A 19,623-nucleotide genomic window follows, 5' to 3' on the forward strand; every position below is an offset into this window, starting at 1 on the left:
TATTTATTAAATTTTAATAATTATAGAGATAAGTAAAGACAGAACAGATACCCGCAGCGACAAATTAAGATTCAACCTTTTAATATTTGCAGATAAAATTGAGACAAATTTTATACGGTTATTGTTGGACAGGGCGAGTCCTACCCGCCCCGTTGCCTCTACCTAAATAGAAAAGGAAACGATAATAGTAGTCTGTTTGATTTTTTTTTTTTTAATTTCATTACCGTGGTTCATTTTTAAGGCAACTGAACTACTGAAGAACAAACTTCAAGGAATTTGAGGAAATGGATATAAGACGGGTAATAGGACAGTGCATGAGATAAAAAAGTAGAGAAACACATTCTATATCCCAAAACCAAAATCACAAACGTTGGCATGTGAACATGAATGAAATTAGGCTCTGGGCCCAGGCTGTACTTACTACCCTAATCCACCACAATGCTTTGCTTTGTTATCACTTGCCCGTTACAACTTTCTTTCAATTCATGTGGGCTTCCTTTAATCAGAATAATAATAAATGAACATTGAAAGAAAAGTAATTGGACACCCATCATATTAATTTACCAAACCTCCATATTCAATTACGTTTTCCGACCGTTACACCATGTGTGCTCGCTCCATCACGTTACTAAATACTAATCCATGCATGATCCCGCACTCACCATGTGTTTTTCAATATATTTATTATTCATATAATATAAAATCATATTCTTAAACTACGATGTGATTTATTTAATGTACTAGATGTGACATGATGATTAAAAAGTTAATTATGTTATAATCATATACTCACACCATATTCATATTTTATGTTATTACCAGTTTACCACTGTCTCTGCACAAGGGAAAAAAAAAATCTAGAAATTGGGGACCATGAGATTGGTACACGTGTGTGAATATGATTGAGTGAAGAGGTGAGAATAGAGACAAAAGAATTCAAAATCGAGAAAGAAGAAGAGAACAACATTTTAAGATACCGGTCTCCCTCTCTTGTCTCTGCTTGCAGCAGAAGACCACCACTGTGACTCGGTGAGTTGACTCGGAAGCATTCAAGAACCAGGTTGGTCTTACGCCCTTTCCTTTCCGCTCTTATTGATTTACGAGATGGGCATTGTGAAGTTCGAGTCTTTTGTCCTTTCTATCCTCATCGCTCAACGTATTCCCCCATGTACATGCACCTCAGTTAGATGTAACTTTTTCTGCAATTTTTCTCGCTTTTATGTTTGTGTGTTTTTGAAGGTTCCCCTTTGGTTTCGGTACTGGTAGTAATTGCAGTGTTTGAAATGACGATAACATCCTTACATTTTTGACCTTATATGGATTTGTGTGGAACCGTGTTCTTGTAAACAACGAAGAGGCAGTGCCACTGTTGAGTCGGTGCAGTTAGTTACTCCACGCAATTTCTCATTTTTATCTTCTAGTGATTTCCGTTTTTATCTTTTAGCTATATGTGTTTGTGATTGTTTGGAGTATGTGAATGTGATGGAGACTTGTTAATCCTAGTATATATATGGTTATGCTTGCGTATCACTTCTTGTTTGGGGAAACCGAGGTTCTTCTTTGTTGTTTTGCCATCATATTTATGTTTGTTTTTGTTGATGATAAGCAACAGGAGAAGAGTGAAGCAGAAGAGGAAGAAGAAGAAGATGATGGATGAAATGACCAAGAATCAACCTTCACACTGGTGGTGGCTTGAAACCACCACCACTAACCGTTCCCCGTGGCTTCAATCCACTCTTTCAGGTTCCAATCTTCATTCCTCTGTATCCATCCTTATTAATTTGCATGGTCAAAAACGGTTGCAATTTTGGACAAATTCGTAAGTTGTAACTGATAATTTGTGATTATTAGATTGTCTTGTAACTTTTTATATGCATAGAAAGTCCTTTGCCCATCTTGTTTAGCCTCATCAGTGATTTGAAATTAGGAGCATCTTCTTGTCAAAAACTAGCCCTGGTTATAATGACTAATAATAATCTGCTGTGCATTGAATCATGCTTTGATTGAGTTAAGAAAGATTGAGCGTATCCCTGTAACTGTGGCATAACACATGATGATTCAGGCCCAACCTAATCTCCCCCTTATCTTCGTATAGGTATAGACATATAGTGTTTTACAAGTAAAAGAGAATATTGGAGTTGGAATTTTTGCAAGAATTTATTTGCCAGAATCTTGTATTATGCTACTTGATCATTAGATTAATAGAATTGAGGTAAAAATCTTTATCAACTACTAATCACCAGAACTTCCAATTTTTCTTAACTTGTAGCATTTGTCAATTAAAAAAATGATGTCACTAGTGTAGCTGTAGGATCATAAAAAGTTTTTAGGCCACCGTTATCTGAGTCTTGCCTTTCAAGTTCTTTTTCTACTTTTTGCCTTATGTATTTAGCCGTTGGAGCAACCTTTGTTTAGTTTGACTGTGACTTGTATATGCTGCTACTCTACATTTGTGGCATAGAATTATATTGTTGAGAGGGAAAAGGTAAAAAAGTAAAAAGTGATTTAGCACTGATATGTGAATGTCTATTGAGGCTTATTGCAGAACTAAATGAGAAGACAAAAGCTATGTTAAAGGTAATTGAAGAAGATGCAGATTCCTTTGCCAAGCGTGCAGAGATGTACTACAAGAAGAGGCCAGAGCTTTTAAGAATGGTTGAAGATTTCTATAGGACGCATCGCTCGCTAGCCGAGCGCTATGATCAAGTCAGACCCGAAACTGGAATCGGCCTACTCAATTCAGGAGGATCCCCATTTGCATCGGCCAAGCATCGGTTCGAGAAGTTGCTGACTTTTGCAGATGATCATCGTGGTTATGATACTTATTCAGAGAGTTATGATGTGGAATCTGAAGTTGATGATCCTGAGCAAGAAGTAGAAGAAGAAGAAGAGAGCAAGTCTAATCACAAAGAAGAGGTGGAAGTTTCATATGTTGCTGTGAATGATGAAGTGATAAGACTGAGGGATGAGATGAAGAGACTCAATGAAGAGACCAAGGCACAGAAGGATCAACTCAAGATGAAAGATTCTGCTTGTGATGAAGTAATGATGCTGAGGGAAGAAATAGAGAGGCTTAAAGAAGAGAATGAGGCACAGAGGGAACAACTCAAGCAGAAGGACGAGGAGAAGATAGAGGTGATAAGGCAACTGAGTATGGCAATTGATGTGATGAAGGAGGAGAATGTGAAGATGAGAAACTTCATTGTTGCTAAGGAATCCACCAAGAAATGGAACAAGAAACCATTTGAGTTCAACAAATTTGTGGGAGAATTGTCTGAGAAAATTTTCAATTTCAATTTCAATGTGATTCCAAAGAATGAGCCTAGTGTGGAGCTCTCTAGACGTGGTTTAACTAGTTTGCAAATATCTTAATTCTACAAGAACTGTGTTATAAAAGGGTGTCTATATGTTTGTTAGGTAATTAAGCAAGAAGCCTAGGTTAAGGAATATTTTTTTAATACGATGTATGTTACTATTCTTAGACTCTAGTATGTTGTGTATTAGTTTTATTTCTACATGTATTGTACTATTTATTGTTTATGTATTCAATTGTTTCATTTTTCTTTATTTGTTATCTATGATTCTACCTACAACCTATTTGGCTATTCATGATTCAAATTTAATGATGGACTTTTCTTTGTGAAAGCCAATAGAACAAACCAACAAATTATAATGGATTCAGTGTAACTGTGTAAGCATTAAGCACAATAATTGAGAGGGAAAAAAAACAAGATGATGTTAATGGAAACAATGTTACCAGACAAGTGAAATCACGTATACGCACACTAGTGAAAATCACTCCTTAGTGGAAGTTTCATAGTTTTTAAATTGTATCAAATTATTTTTCAAAAAGTAAATTAATTTTGAATTAGTTTACAATATGTTATACGAGTTTAAAAAGTTATTTATCTAAAATAGTTTGATGTACACTTTCCAACCGAAACTTTGTAAATGTCTTTTATGTTGGTGTGGCAAGTGGCAACCGTTTCTACCACACTTTTGCAGTTCTTTATTTTTTGGAAGTAAGCAACCATAAATCCCTGTACACTAAACCAAAGACAGACCTTGTTAGAAGAAGAGTTAACGTAAAAGATAGAGGAATTGAAGAATAATGGTGGAAAAAGAAGTAGTGATAATCGTAGGTGCTGGAACTTCAGTCTAGCTGCTGCAGCATGCTTATTTCCTTACTAATTATGTTGTCGTTCAGATGCTCGTGATTTCTTCTAATACGGCAGCGACATCGCCTTACTAAACCCTCCCTCAAGATTGCATATTTCCTTATTTAGTTTTCAGATTGCATATTTCTTTCATAAATTCTTGTTATAAAAAACAGAGCCTCAACGGTTCTTACGTTCACAGAACCTTGAGGTGGGTAACTAAGTTGTTCAATTTGGTCGCATCAGCAACTTACATGGATTTAACATTGACCACATATGAGTCATTTTCAAAACCTTCATAAACTAAAACAACTCACATATATAGCTACATCAAGTAGTTCAAATTAGATTTCAATGCAAGCACTTTTTCTTTTTCTTTTCGACGTCTACCTTAATTAGTAATGCAACACGCCAACCTTGGAGGAAGACTTCAACTTCTTCTTGGAGTGCTTCTTCTGCTTATCAACAGCATCATAATCGGTCCTCTCCTTCCACTTGCTCTTGCATAGCTTGATTGGCCTGTTCCCAACGTACTTCCCGTTCATCTCCTTCAGAGCCACAGCGAGGTCCGAAGGGTCCGCAAAGCTCACGAATCCGTACCCTTTGGTCTTCCCTGATCGCTTGTCCCTCACAACTCTCGCCATGTTAAACGAAGGGAATCTTGTGAACGCCTTCGACAAAACGTCGTCGTTCACCTCGTTCCCTAGATCACCGCAGAACAAGCGATGGTCGTTCTCCGGCCACTCGGCCAGCGAGGGATCCTCCCACGTCTGCCCAGCGGCACGGCGGGGAACTGCCTTCCGCTTCGCGTCGGTCTTGTGGTCGACGTCGCTGCTGGCTATGGCGGCCTTCACGCTCTCGAGAGCCTCCGGGGTGATGGTCTGGGCGTCGCGCTGGAAGAGTTGCTGAGCGTCGCGCTGGAATTGGTGGTGGTGTGACGGTGGAGGAGGATAGCTGTATGCGGCAGCAGCGGGGGCAGCGGCGACGGTGGGAGGAGGGGGACGAGGGGGTGGGGCGTAAGGCGGTTGTTGAAGGTGGAAGGGAGTGGGGAAGTAAGAGGGATCGGAGGAGTAGGTGAATTGAGACGAGGAGGAGGAAGATGAGGAAGGGTTTGCCATGGAATTCGATCGATCTGGATATTTGGGGATCGAAATTAGGGTTTGACAAATTGGGATTTCGGGGATTGCGTGATGGGAAGTTGAAGTGGAGAAGAGGTTTTGGAAGGCGGCTGGTTCGATTTTGTTCGATTTTCCTTCTTCTCTAACTATGAGGGACTCGGGACTCCTATGGGCTGTGGCCTATCGGGTTCTTCAGCTTCAAACCGCTATCCGCTGGTGATTTTGTGTATTTTATTTGTCAATGTAATTAATCTTACACAATTTAACTATGAACAGTAGATCCGACAAAAAAAAAGCTTTGGAAAGTAGAGTTTCATTTTAAAGATTACTTATTCTTATTTTAAAGATTTTTAAATGAATGAAAATAGAAAACTAACAAAATATTTAGTGGTTAATCTTATGTACTCTAAATGTACTCCAAATATAATTAATTATTATCAATATTAAAATAATAAAAAAAATAATATATGTAACACTTCTTCTCATTTTGATTATATTCAAAAATTTGTTTATAACTTGTTCCAACCACTTTTTAGTATACAATTATTGTTATTTTCTTAGTATTTCACTATGTCTTTTTACGGTGTAAGTTTTTTCACTTTTTTTCTTAGTGCATTAAACATTTAAATTTATAGTAGTAAATATGTTTTTGTTTTTCTCTCATCTCTTCTTTAAAGCTTAGTAAGAATGTCCGCAATTCCTATGGCTGAATACCACAGTAGTGCTAACACCTTGCTGAACCCCCTCTCAACTTTTTTTATTAGCCATCTTTTCATGACTCATCAAGAGGGTATAAACTTGTTTGTTAACATCACTATTAAACTAATAAAAAAATTGACCTAAGTAATACTCCTCATTCTAATTATATTTTAAAACTTGTTTATAGCTTTCTCTAACAACTTTTTAGTTTACAATTATGATTATTTTTTGGTAACTCATTGTATCATTCTATGATGTAAATTTTTTCTTTTTTTTGGTACATTAAGTTTATAGTAAAAAATATATTTTTATTTTTCACTCTTCTCTTCTTCATGGTTAGGTAATTATGTTATTGTCTAGATTTTATATGATTTTTTTTTGTCTTTCTAATCTTATATGGTTTGAACTTTGAACTTCTATTCAAATTTTAGTGTCAACCTGTGAAGCATGTTATTGCCTTCCCTATTATTTTTGGTCAGAATCCAACCCAGTTAGACCGAAGCCCAAATAAACCGCACCAAAACACCCAACTAGTACCCGACTCGGACAAAGATCCATCCCAACTCCATTCATCGTCTTCACCACACCTCTTAATCATTGTTTTGGGTGACCTTATATGCACTGTTTATTGTCAATTATGCTGATATTCCTTGGATCATGACCCTGGACTTCAAGCAAAAATTTTTCAAAGCCTATCTTATGAATCTGTGTTTTGGTAATGGCCCATCTAGTGAACTTTAGGGCAATTTACATAAATAAATAAAGTGGGAGAGTTATTTACGTAAATGTGCAAATCTGTTTGTTGTTACGATTTTGTGCAAAAGGGTTTTATATGTAAACCGTGGCAACCCACCACGGTTTCTAAACACTCATAAACCGTGGGAGGTCACCACGGATTAGGAGCAAATAGTTTTACATGTAAACCGTGGTATGTCACCACGGTTTACGAAGGAAATTTGGCAACAATAAACCGTGGGGAGTCACCACGGTTTATGTAGAGTAAAAAAACGTGGTGGGTTGCCACGGTTTACTCTGACGGAAAATCTATATATATGTCGGTGATTCAAGCACCAGAAGAGATCATTCTCACAATGGCTAGTGAGGAAGAGAGCTTTCTTGCTCTGGTGCATTGCTCTGGAAAAATTAAAAAAAGCAAAAGCCAAGGTGTGAAGTTCACCGACAGAGAACCACTAAGTATTTTTATCAGTTCGTCTATGAGTTTGTCGGACTTGAAGAACAGCATCTTGGAGAAGCTTGGCGTGTTGGGTTGCAAGTGGGTGAAGAAACTATTCTACAAGATTCCCATGGCGGTTGTCTCGACCGGTGTTCAGTACGAAACCTTTGCGGTTAAGTCTGATAAAGATATTAGGGTTCTGTTCTACTGTGTAAGGAGTTTTCCGGAGATCAGAATCCATAAGTTGTTCGCGAAGTTGGAGGTTGGTGTCGATAGTTCTGGGGCATCCGCTCCAGTTCCTTGCGTAGCTTCCGTGGGTGGTGCATCTAGTTCGATGCCTGCGGTCAGACCGCATCCTCCGCCGGTTCAATCACCTTCTTTTGCGGCTGACTTAGAACAAACGGAGGTTGTTGGTTCTGTCCCTTTGGAGCATGCAGCATTCATTGAGCCTCCCAACGTTGTGGGCACCGGTGGTGGCCTCGTGCCTTATCTCGAAGACTTTGGTGGACCTGATCAAGTAGAGAATGCAATGCGTGACGATGAGTCTGACGAGGAGCCTGTTGATATCGATGGTGACAGCGACGAAAACACAGGCGGCAATCCACATGCGCAGCATCGGCCTTCAAGTTCTGCTTCTCATCAATACCCTCCACACTTCTCCACACTAAACTTGGAAGCTCTTGGTCAACAGGAAGACAGTGGTAACAGAGTGGGTAGATCTTCTACAGAATTTGAGATTGGGCAATCTTTCCAGAGTAAAGATGAAGCTGTGCTCAGTGTGAAGGACTATAGCATCCGGCGAGGTGTTGAGTACAGAGTCATCGAATCGGATCATTTGAAGTATCATGGAAAATGCAAGGAATTCGGCAAGGGTTGCACTTGGTTGATTCGTGTAGCGCTTCGTGCACGAAAGGGAACTTGGGAGGTTAGGAGGTACAATGGGCCACACACGTGCCTCGCAACTTCTATTTCAAGTGATCACCGTCAGCTGGATTATAACGTTATATGTGCGAGAATTCTTCCTATGGTTAGGGCGGATGCTGTGGTTACGGTAAAGGTACTTCAACAAGCGACAGAAGCTGATTACGGTTTCAGGCCTAGTTACAGGAAGGTCTGGTTGGCTAAGCAGAAGGCAGTGGCACAAATATATGGAGATTGGGAAGAGTCTTACGCGGAGTTGCCCCGTTGGATGCTAGGGATCCAGGCAACAATGCCGGGAACAATCACGGTGCTGAAGACGTCTCCGGTTCAGATTGGTGGTGCTGTTGATTGATGAGCGGATAATTTATACGCTTTTTGGCATTGTTTTTATATAGTTTTTAGTAAGTTTGAGCTACTTTTAGGGATGTTTTCATTAGTTTTTATGTTAAATTCACATTTCTGGACTTTACTATGAGTTTGTGTGTTTTTCTGTGATTTCAGGTAAATTCTAACTGAAATTGAGGGATTTGAGCAAAACTCTGAAAAAGGCTGACAAAAGGACTGCTGATGCTGCTGGATTCTGACCTCCCTGCACTCGAAATGGATTTTCTGGAGCTACAGAACTCTAAATGGCGCGCTCTCAACGGCGTTGGAAAGTAGACATCCAGGGCTTTCCAGCAATATATAATAGTCCATACTTTATTCGAAGAATGACGACGCAACTTGGCGTTGAACGCCAAGTACACGCTCCTTTCTGGAGTTAAACGCCAGAAAAACGTCATAATCCGGAGTTGAACGCCCAAAGCACATCATAACTCGAAATTCAACTCCAAGAGAAGCCTCAGCTCGTGGATAGATCAAGCTTAGCCCAAGCACACACCAAGTGGGCCCCGGAAGTGGATTTATGCATCAATTACTTACTCATGTAAACCCTAGTAGCTAGTCTAGTATATATAGGACATTTATCTATTGTATTAGACATCTTTTGACCACTTTAAACTCTTTATTCATTCGGTCACTTGATCATGGAGAGGGCTGGCCATTCGGCCATGCCTGAACCTTCTTTTGCTTATGTATTTTCAACGGTGGAGTTTCTGCACACCATAGATTAAGGGTGTGGAGCTCTGCTGTACCTCAAAGATTAATGAAGTTCTATTTTCTTTTATTCAATGCTCTATCTTATTCTTATTCCAAGATATTCATTCGTACTCAAGAACATGATGAATGATGATGAGTTAGATAACCCTCATTATTATTCTCACTGATGAACGCGCGTGATTGACAACCACTTCCGTTCTACATGCAACAAAGCTTGAATGTGTATCTCTTAGATTCTCCAACAGAATCTTCGTGGTATAAGCTAGATAGATGGCGGCATTCATCTGGATCCGGAAAGTCCAACCTTGTCTGTGGTGTTCCGAGTAGGATCCTGGGAATCCGGAAAGTCTCACCTTGTCTGTGGTATTCCGAGTAGGATTCCGTTCATGAATGACTGTGACGTGCTTCAAACTTTAACCTGCTGGGCGTTAGTGACAAACGCAAAAGAGGGATTCTATTCCAGTAGGAGCGGGAACCAACCGGTGATTGGCCGTACTGTGACAGAGTGCGTGCATTAGCTTTCACTGCGAGGATGGGATGTAGCTATCAACCATGGGTGATGCCTCCAGACTGTTTAGCTGTGCGAGTGACAGCCGTACAGGTTATTTCCCCGAGAGGAATGAAAGTAGCCACAGCTGATAGTGAACCCCTATACAAAGCTTGCCATGGAAAGGAGTAAGAAGGATTGAGTAGGAGCAGTAGGAAGGCAGGCGTCCGAGAGCTCTACAGCATCTCCATTCCGCTTATCTGAAATTCCCACCTATGAATCTACATAAGTATTTCTATCCCTTTTTAATTAACTTCTTTCTATTTTATTTAACCCCATAATCCTATTTTATTCTCCCTAACTGAGATCTGCAAGGTGACCATAGCTTGCTTCATACCAACAATCTCTGTGGATTCGACCCTTACTCACGTAAGGTTATTACTTGGACGACCCAGTACACTTGCTGGTTAGTTGAACGGAGTTGTGACTTCAAATAAGGACAATTATTGAATAAATCCAATTACAATGAATCAGATCAAAGAACAGTGATCACAATTTCGTCCACCAAGTTTTTGGCGCCGTTGCCGGGGATTGTTCGAGTATGGACAACTGACGGTTCATCTTGTTGCTCAGATTAGGTAATTTTCTTTTCAAAAATCTTTTTCAAAATTTTTCTTTTCTTTTTCGTTTTCTTCAAAAATATTTTCGAAAAAAATTAAAATAAAAATACAAAAAAATCACAAAATTATAAAAATCAAAAATACTTTGTGTTCTTGTTTGAGTCTTGTGTTAATTTTTAAGTTTGGTGTCAATTGCATGCTTTTAAAATTTTTCTTGCATTTTTTCGAAAATCTCATGCATTCATAAGTGTCCTTCATGATCTTCAAGTTGTTCTTGACAAGTCTTCTTGTTTGATCTTGATGATTTCTTTTTTTTGTGTTGTTTGTTGTTTTTCATGTGCATTTTTGCATTCATATTTTCCATGCATTAAAGATTTCTAAGTTTGGTGTCTTGCATATTTTCTTTGCATCAAAAATTTTTCAAAATTATATTCTTGATGTTCATCATGATCTTCAAAGTGTTCTTGGTGTTCATCTTGACATTCATAGCATTCTTGCATGCATTCATTGTTTTGATCTAAAAATTTCATGCATAAAGTATTTTTGTTGTTTTTCTCTTTCATAATTAAAAATTCAAAAATCAAAAAAATATCTTTTCCTTATTTCCCTCCAAATTTTCGAAATTTTGGGTTGACTTGGTAAAAAATTTTCAAAATTAGTTGTTTCTTACAAGTCAAGTCAAAATTTCAATTTTAAAAATCTTATCTTTTCAAAATCTTTTTCAAAAATCATATCTTTTTCAATTTTCTTTATAATTTTCGAAAATTTTTAAAAATTATTTTTCAAAAATTTTTTTCTTATTTTTATATCATATTTTCGAAAATTAGCTAACAATTAATGTGATTGGTTCAAAAATTTGAAGTTTGTTACTTTCTTGTTAAGAAAGGTTCAATCTTTAAGTTCTAGAATCTTATCTTGTAGTTTCTTGTTAGTAAAGTAAATAATTTTAAAATTTTTTGAATTAAATCTTTTTATCTTATCTTTTTATCTTATCCTTTTTAAAATTTTATATTTTTCAAAATTTGATTTCAAAATATCTTATCTAACCTCTTATCTTCTTATCTTTTTCAATTTTGATTTTAAATCTTTTTCAATCAACTAACTAACTTTTTGTTTGTTTCTTATCTTTTTCAAAACCACCTAACTACTTTTCCCTCTCTAATTTTCGAAAATACCTACCTCTTTTTCAAAAATTCTTTTTAATTAATTAATTGTTTCATGTTTTAATTTTAATTACATTTTATCTCTAATTTTCGAAAATCACTAACTCCTTTTCAAAATTATTTTCGAAATTTCTCTTCTCTCTTCCTCTTCTATTTAATTATTTAATTACTAACACTTCTCTTCACCCCTCTTCATCAAAAATCCGAATCCATTCTTCTTCTTCTACCCCTTTCTTTTTCTACTAACATAAAGGAATCTCTATACTGTGACATAGAGGATTCCTTCTTTCTTTTTTTTTTTTTTTGTGTTCCCTTTTCTTTCATATGAGCAGGAACAGGGACAAAGGCACTCTTGTTGAAGTTGATCCAGAACCTGAAAGGACTCTGAAGAGAAAATTAAGAGAAGCTAAAATACAACAATCCAGAAACAACCTTTCAGAAACATTAGCACAAGAGGTGATGGCCGAAAATAATAATAATGATGCAAGGAGAATGCTTGGTGACTTCACTAAGCCAACATCCAAATTTGATGGAAGAAGCATCTCCATTCCTGCCATTGGAGCCAATAACTTTGAGCTTAAGCCTCAACTAGTTGCTTTAATGCAACAAAACTGCAAGTTTTATGGACTTCCATCTGAAGATCCTTACCAGTTTTTAACTGAGTTCTTGCAGATCTGTGACACTGTAAAGACAAATGGAGTTAATCCTGAAGTCTACAGACTCTTGCTTTTCCCTTTTGCTGTAAGAGACAGAGCTAGAGTATGGTTGGATTCACAACCCAAAGACAGCCTGGACTCCTGGGATAAGCTTGTCACTGCATTCTTAGATAAGTTCTTTCCTCCTCAAAAGCTGAGCAAGCTGAGAGTGGATGTTCAAACCTTCAAACAAAAAGATGGTGAATCCCTCTATGAAGCTTGGGAAAGATATAAGCAGCTGACCAAGAGATGTCCATCTGACATGTTTTCAGAATGGACCATATTAGATATATTCTATTATGGTCTCTCTGAATTTTCGAAAATGTCATTGGATCATTCTGCAGGTGGATCTATTCACCTGAAGAAAACGCCTGAAGAGGCTCAAGAACTCATTGACATGGTTGCAAACAACCAGTTCATGTATACTTCTGAAAGGAATTCCGTGAATAATGGGGTCCCTCAGAAGAAAGGAGTTCTTGAAATTGATGCTCTGAATGCCATATTGGCTCAGAACAAAGTGTTGACTCAACAGGTCAACATGATCTCTCAGAATCTGAATGGATTGCAACATGCATCCAACAGTAATAGAGAGGTAGCTTCTGAAGAAGCTTATGATCCTGAAAACCCTGCCATGGCAGAAGTTAATTACTTAGGTGAACCTTATGGAAACACCTATAACTCATCATGGAGAAATCATCCGAATTTCTCCTGGAAGGATCAACAAAAACCCCATCAAGGTTTTAACAATGGTGGACGTGCAAGGCTGAATAATAGTAAGCCATATCCATCATCTTCTCAGCAACAGACAGAGAACTCTGAACAAAACAATTCTAATTTAGCCAACATAGTCTCTGATCTGTCAAAGGCCACTTTCAGTTTCATGAATGAAACCAGATCTTCCATTAGAAATCTGGAAGCACAAGTGGGCCAGCTGAGTAAGAAAGTTATTGAAACTCCTCCCAGTATTCTCCCAAGCAATACAGAAGAGAATCCAAAAGGAGAGTGCAAGGCCATTGATATAATCAAAGAGGCCAAATGCACCAAGGAGGAGGAGGACGAAAATCCTAGTGAGGAATACCTCCTGGGACGTCCCTTAAGCAAGAAGGAGTTTCCTATTAAGGATCCAAAGGAATCTGAGGCTCATCTAGAGACCATAGAGATTCCATTAAACCTCCTTCTGCCATTCATGAGCTCTGAAGAATATTCATCCTCGGAAGAGGATGAAGATGTGATTGGAGAGCAAGCTGCTCTATATTTAGGAGCTATCATGAAGCTGAATGCCAAACTATTTGGTAATGAGACTTGGGAAAGTAAACCTCCCTTACTCATTAGTGAACTAGACACTTGGATTCAGCAAACTCTACCTCAAAAGAAACAAGATCCTGGCAAGTTCTTAATACCTTGTACCATTGGCACCATGAGCTTTGAAAAGGCTCTATGTGATCTGGGGTCAGGAATAAATCTTATGCCACTCTCTGTGATGGAGAAGCTGGGAATCATTGAGGTACAACCTGCCTTGTTCTCATTACAACTGGCAGACAAGTCAGTGAGACAAGCTTATGGATTAGTAGAGGACGTGCTAGTAAAGGTTGAAGGCCTTTACATCCCTACTGATTTCATAATCCTAGATACTAGGAAGGAAGATGATGAATGCATCATCCTAGGAAGACCTTTCCTAGCCACAGCAGGAGCTGTGATAGATGTCAACAGAGGTGAGTTAGTCCTTCAATTGAATGGGGACTACCTTGTGTTTCAAGCACATGGCCATCCCTCTATGACAAAAGAGAGTAAGCATGAAGAGCTTCTCTCAGTTCAGAGTCAAGAAGAGCCCACACAGTCAAACTCTAAGTTTGGTGTTGTGAGGCCACAACCAAACTCTAAGTTTGGTGTCCAAACCCCATATCCAAACTCTAAGTTTGGTGTTGGGAATACCACACTTAAATTGACCTGATCACCTTGTGGCTCCATGAGAGCCACTGTCAAGCTATTGACATTAAAGAAGCGCTTGTTGGGAGGCAACCCAATTTTATTCATCTAATTTTATTTTATTTTGTTTCTTTGTTATTTTTGTGTTTTATTAGGTACATGATCATGAGGAGTCACGAAAAAATCAAAAAAAAATTAAAAACAGAGTCAAAACAGAAGAAAAAAATTTTTCACCCTGGAGGCGCACGGGCTGGCGTTCAACGCCCAGAAGGAGCATCTTTCTGGCGTTCAACGCCAGAACAGAGCATCTTTCTGGCGTTGAACGCCCAAAACAAGCAACAACCTGGCGTTTAACGCCAGGATGCGCACACAGAGGACAATCTGGCGCTGAACGCCAGAAACAAGCATGAAACTGGCGTTCAACGCCAGAAACGTGCATAACATGGGCGTTTAACGCCCAGAACTAGCATCAATGGGCGTTTGAACGCCAGAATGATGCATCAAGGCATGTTACATGCCTATATGGTGAAAGAATGGTATTTGTTTTCACCTCAGGATCTGTGGACCCCACAGGATCCTCACCTCAGGATCTGTGGACCCCACAGGATCCCCACCTACCACATTCCTTTTAATCCTAATCACACTCTTCTAATCCAAATCTCATTCTCAATGTCACACTTCCCAAAAACCTTCACCTATCACCTCAATTCCTCTTCCCAATTACCCCATTCACCATTCACATCAACCCCTCTTCCCCATACACCCCACCTACCCCCACTACTTTCAAATTCAATTTCCCACCCTTTCCCACCCAACATGGCCGAACCGATACCCTCCCCCCTCCCTATAAATACCCTTCTTTTCTTTTACATTTTCACACAACACAAACCCACATTCTCCCACATAACCGAACCCTCTCTTCTCCCTCTCTCCATATTTTCTTCTTCTTCTTCTACTCTTCTTTTCTTTTTGCTTGGGGACAAGCAAATTTTAAGTTTGGTGTGGTAAAAAGCCTAAGCTTTTTGATTTTCATTCACCATCAATGGCACCCAAGACCGGAATTTCCTCAAGAAAAGGGAAAGGGAAAGCAAAAGCTTCCACTTCCGAGTCATGGGAGAAGGAGAGATTCATCTCCAAAAGCCACCAAGACCACTTCTATGATGTTGTGGCAAAGAAGAAAGTGATCCCTGAGGTCCCTTTCAAGCTCAAAAAGAATGAGTATCCGGAGATCCGACATGAAATTCAAAAAAGAGGTTGGGAAGTCTTAGCCAACCCCATGCAACAAGTCGGAATTCTCATGGTTCAAGAGTTCTATGCCAATGCATGGATAACTAGAAACCATGACCAAAGTATGAACCCAAGCCCAAAGAATTATCTCACAATGGTTAGGGGGAAATACTTGGATTTTAGTCCGGAAAATGTGAGGTTGGCGTTTCACTTACCCATGATGCAAGGTGATGAACGCCCCTACACAAGAAGGGTCAACTTTAACCAAAGGTTGGACCAAGTCCTTATGGACATATGTGTGGAAGGCGCCCAATGGAGAGTAGACTCCAAAGGCAAGCCAGTCCAACTAAGAAGACTGGACCTCAAGCCTGTAGCTAGAGGATGGTTGGAGTTCATTCAAAGATCCATCATCCCCACAAGCAACCAATCTGAAGTTACTGTGGATCGGGCCATCATGGTTCATAGCATCATGATTGGTGAAGAAGTAGAGGTTCATGAAGTCATCTCCAATGAACTCTACAAAATAGCTGACAAGCCTTCATACATGGCACGGCTAGCCTTCCCCCACCTTATATGCCATCTATGTTACTCAGCTGGAGTTATCATAGATGGAGATGTCTCCATTGAAGAAGACAAGCCCATTACCAAGAAAAAAATGGAGCAAACAAGGGAAGCTCCTCACGGCCTCCAAGAAGAACATGAGGAAGTGCATCATCAACAAATGCCTCAAGGAATGCACTTTCCTCCTAACAACTATTGGGAGCAACTTAATACCTCCTTGGAAGATTTGAGCCATAATGTGGAACAACTAAGGGTGGAACACCATGAACACGCCCTCACTCTCCAAGAAATAAGAGAAGATCAAAGAGCAATGAGGGAGGAGCAACAAAGGCAAGGAAGGGACATAGAAGAGTTGAAGAACATCATTGGTCCTTCAAGAAGAAGACGCCACTAGAGGTGGATTCATTCCTTGTTCTTTATTTCTTTCTGTTTTCGGTTTTTAATTATGGTGTTTATCTATGTTTTGTGTCTTCATGATCATTAGTATGTAACCATGCCTTAAAACTATGAATAAAATCCATTAGTCCTTCACCTCTCTTAAAAGAAAAATGTTTTAATTCAAAAGAACAAGAAGTACATAATTTTCGAAATTATTATTGAATTTAGTTTAATTATATTGATGTGGTGACAATGCTTTTATTTTCTGAATGAATGAATGAACAGTGCATATGTCTTTGGATATTGTTGTTTATGAGTGTTAAAATTGTTGGCTCTTGAAAGAATGATGAACAAAGAGAAATGTTATTGATGATCTGAAAAACATCATGAAATTGATTCTTGAAGCAAGAAAAAGCAGTGAAAAAAAAAGGGGATCTAAAAAGAGTATATAGAAAAAGAAGAAGCAGTAGAAAAAGCCAATAACCCTTAAAACCAAAAGGCAAGGGTAAAAAGGATCCAAGGCTTTGAGCATCAATGGATAGGAGGGCCCAAGGAAATTAAATCCAGGCCTAAGCGGCTAAACCAAGCTGTCCCTAACCATGTGCTTGTGTCATGAAGGTCCAAGTGAAAAGCTTGAGACTGAGTGGTTAAAGTCGTGATCCAAGGCAAAAGAGTGTGCTTAAGAGCTCTGGACACCACTAACTGGGGACTTTAGCAAAGCTAAGTCACAATCTGAAAAGGTTCACCCAGTTATGTGTCTGTGGCATTTGTGTATCCGGTGGTAATACTGGAAGACAAAGTGCTTAGGGCCACAGCCAAGACTCATAAGTAGCTGTGTTCAAGAATCAACATGCTTAACTAGGAAAGTCAATAACACTATCCAAAATTCTAAGTTCCTAGAGATGCCAATCACTCTGAATTTCAAAGAAAAAAGTGAGATGCCAAAACTGTTCAGAAACAAAAAGCTACAAGTCCCGCTCATGTAATTAAATTAATATTCATTGATATTTTGGACTTTATAGTATATTCTCTTCTTTTTATCCTATTTGATTTCAGTTGCTTGGGGACAAGCAACAATTTAAGTTTGGTGTTGTGATGAGCGGATAATTTATACGCTTTTTGGCATTGTTTTTATATAGTTTTTAGTAAGTTTGAGCTACTTTTAGGGATGTTTTCATTAGTTTTTATGTTAAATTCACATTTCTGGACTTTACTATGAGTTTGTGTGTTTTTCTATGATTTCAGGTAAATTCTAACTGAAATTGAGGGATTTGAGCAAAACTCTGAAAAAGGCTGACAAAAGGACTGCTGATGCTGCTGGATTCTGACCTCCCTGCACTCGAAATGGATTTTCTGGAGCTACAGAACTCTAAATGGCGCGCTCTCAACGGCGTTGGAAAGTAGACATCCAGGGCTTTCCAGCAATATATAATAGTCCATACTTTATTCGAAGAATGACGACGCAACTTGGCGTTGAACGCCAAGTACACGCTCCTTTCTGGAGTTAAACGCCAGAAAAACGTCATAATCCGGAGTTGAACGCCCAAAGCACATCATAACTCGAAATTCAACTCCAAGAGAAGCCTCAGCTCGTGGATAGATCAAGCTTAGCCCAAGCACACACCAAGTGGGCCCCGGAAGTGGATTTATGCATCAATTACTTACTCATGTAAACCCTAGTAGCTAGTCTAGTATATATAGGACATTTATCTATTGTATTAGACATCTTTTGACCACTTTAAACTCTTTATTCATTCGGTCACTTGATCATGGAGAGGGCTGGCCATTCGGCCATGCCTGAACCTTCTTTTGCTTATGTATTTTCAACGGTGGAGTTTCTGCACACCATAGATTAAGGGTGTGGAGCTCTGCTGTACCTCAAAGATTAATGAAGTTCTATTTTCTTTTATTCAATGCTCTATCTTATTCTTATTCCAAGATATTCATTCGTACTCAAGAACATGATGAATGATGATGAGTTAGATAACCCTCATTATTATTCTCACTGATGAACGCGCGTGATTGACAACCACTTCCGTTCTACATGCAACAAAGCTTGAATGTGTATCTCTTAGATTCTCCAACAGAATCTTCGTGGTATAAGCTAGATAGATGGCGGCATTCATCTGGATCCGGAAAGTCCAACCTTGTCTGTGGTGTTCCGAGTAGGATCCTGGGAATCCGGAAAGTCTCACCTTGTCTGTGGTATTCCGAGTAGGATTCCGTTCATGAATGACTGTGACGTGCTTCAAACTTTAACCTGCTGGGCGTTAGTGACAAACGCAAAAGAGGGATTCTATTCCAGTAGGAGCGGGAACCAACCGGTGATTGGCCGTACTGTGACAGAGTGCGTGCATTAGCTTTCACTGCGAGGATGGGATGTAGCTATCAACCATGGGTGATGCCTCCAGACTGGTTAGCTGTGCGAGTGACAGCCGTACAGGTTATTTCCCCGAGAGGAATGAAAGTAGCCACAGCTGATAGTGAACCCCTATACAAAGCTTGCCATGGAAAGGAGTAAGAAGGATTGAGTAGGAGCAGTAGGAAGGCAGGCGTCCGAGAGCTCTACAGCATCTCCATTCCGCTTATCTGAAATTCCCACTTATGAATCTACATAAGTATTTCTATCCCTTTTTAATTAACTTCTTTCTATTTTATTTAACCCCATAATCCTATTTTATTCTCCCTAACTGAGATCTGCAAGGTGACCATAGCTTGCTTCATACCAACAATCTCTGTGGATTCGACCCTTACTCACGTAAGGTTATTACTTGGACGACCCAGTACACTTGCTGGTTAGTTGAACGGAGTTGTGACTTCAAATAAGGACAATTATTGAATAAATCCAATTACAATGAATCAGATCAAAGAACAGTGATCACAATTTCGTCCACCATTGATGAGTCGACGGTGTACTTTCACCAACTTTTCTGGACATTTCCACCCTATATCGAGGCATTCCGGCATTGCAAGCCACTCGTCAGTATTGATGGTACCCACTTGTATGGGAAGTATGGAGGGACGCTCCTGTTGGCGATAGCTCAGGACGAAAACTCGAACATCCTGCCGATAGCTTTCGCCCTTGTAGAGGGGGAAAATGCAAAGTCGTGGTCATTCTTCTTGTCCAACCTACGAGAGCATGTGACTCCTCAGGAGGGTATCCTAGTTATCTCAGACAGGCATAATGGGATCAAGGCGGCCCTTGAGGCACCTGAGAATGGATGGCTGCCTCCTCGTGCATTCCGGGCCTACTGTATAAGGCATGTGGCAGCGAATTTCGCCCTAACGTTCAAAGGTAAGGACTCAAGGAGGTTACTGGTCAATGCTGCCTACGCCAAGACTGAGGGTGAGTTTTACTACTGGTTCGACATCATGCGGACTGAGAATCCAGCAATGTGT

The 19,623-nt window shown here is 39.3% G+C and overlaps 2 protein-coding genes across 4 annotated transcripts; one reads left to right on the forward strand and one right to left on the reverse strand.

Moving 5' to 3' along the window:
- Positions 1–927: 927 nt before the first annotated feature.
- Positions 928–3,567, forward strand: LOC130933087 (protein NETWORKED 3A-like). Of its 3 annotated transcripts, none has more exons than XM_057862600.1 (3): positions 928–1,060; positions 1,607–1,743; positions 2,546–3,567. In XM_057862600.1, the coding sequence occupies exons 2-3, from the start codon at positions 1,647–1,649 to the stop codon at positions 3,370–3,372; spliced, it is 924 nt and encodes a 307-aa protein (XP_057718583.1). In that variant the 5' UTR covers positions 928–1,060; positions 1,607–1,646; the 3' UTR covers positions 3,373–3,567. The 3 variants fall into 3 exon arrangements, with proteins under 3 accessions (XP_057718583.1, XP_057718582.1, XP_057718581.1); XM_057862599.1 differs by having other exon boundaries at positions 929–1,060; positions 1,613–1,743; XM_057862598.1 differs by lacking the exon at positions 928–1,060 and having other exon boundaries at positions 1,239–1,743.
- Positions 3,568–4,301: 734 nt separating this feature from the next.
- On the reverse strand, positions 4,302–5,506 carry LOC130936298 (uncharacterized). The gene has a single exon (XM_057866343.1). The coding sequence runs from the start codon at positions 5,273–5,275 to the stop codon at positions 4,553–4,555; it is 723 nt and encodes a 240-aa protein (XP_057722326.1). The 5' UTR covers positions 5,276–5,506; the 3' UTR covers positions 4,302–4,552.
- Between the last annotated feature and the right edge of the window lie 14,117 nt (positions 5,507–19,623).

This window comes from Arachis stenosperma, chromosome 6, assembly GCF_014773155.1.
Source record: "Arachis stenosperma cultivar V10309 chromosome 6, arast.V10309.gnm1.PFL2, whole genome shotgun sequence".
NCBI lineage: Eukaryota > Viridiplantae > Streptophyta > Magnoliopsida > Fabales > Fabaceae > Arachis > Arachis stenosperma.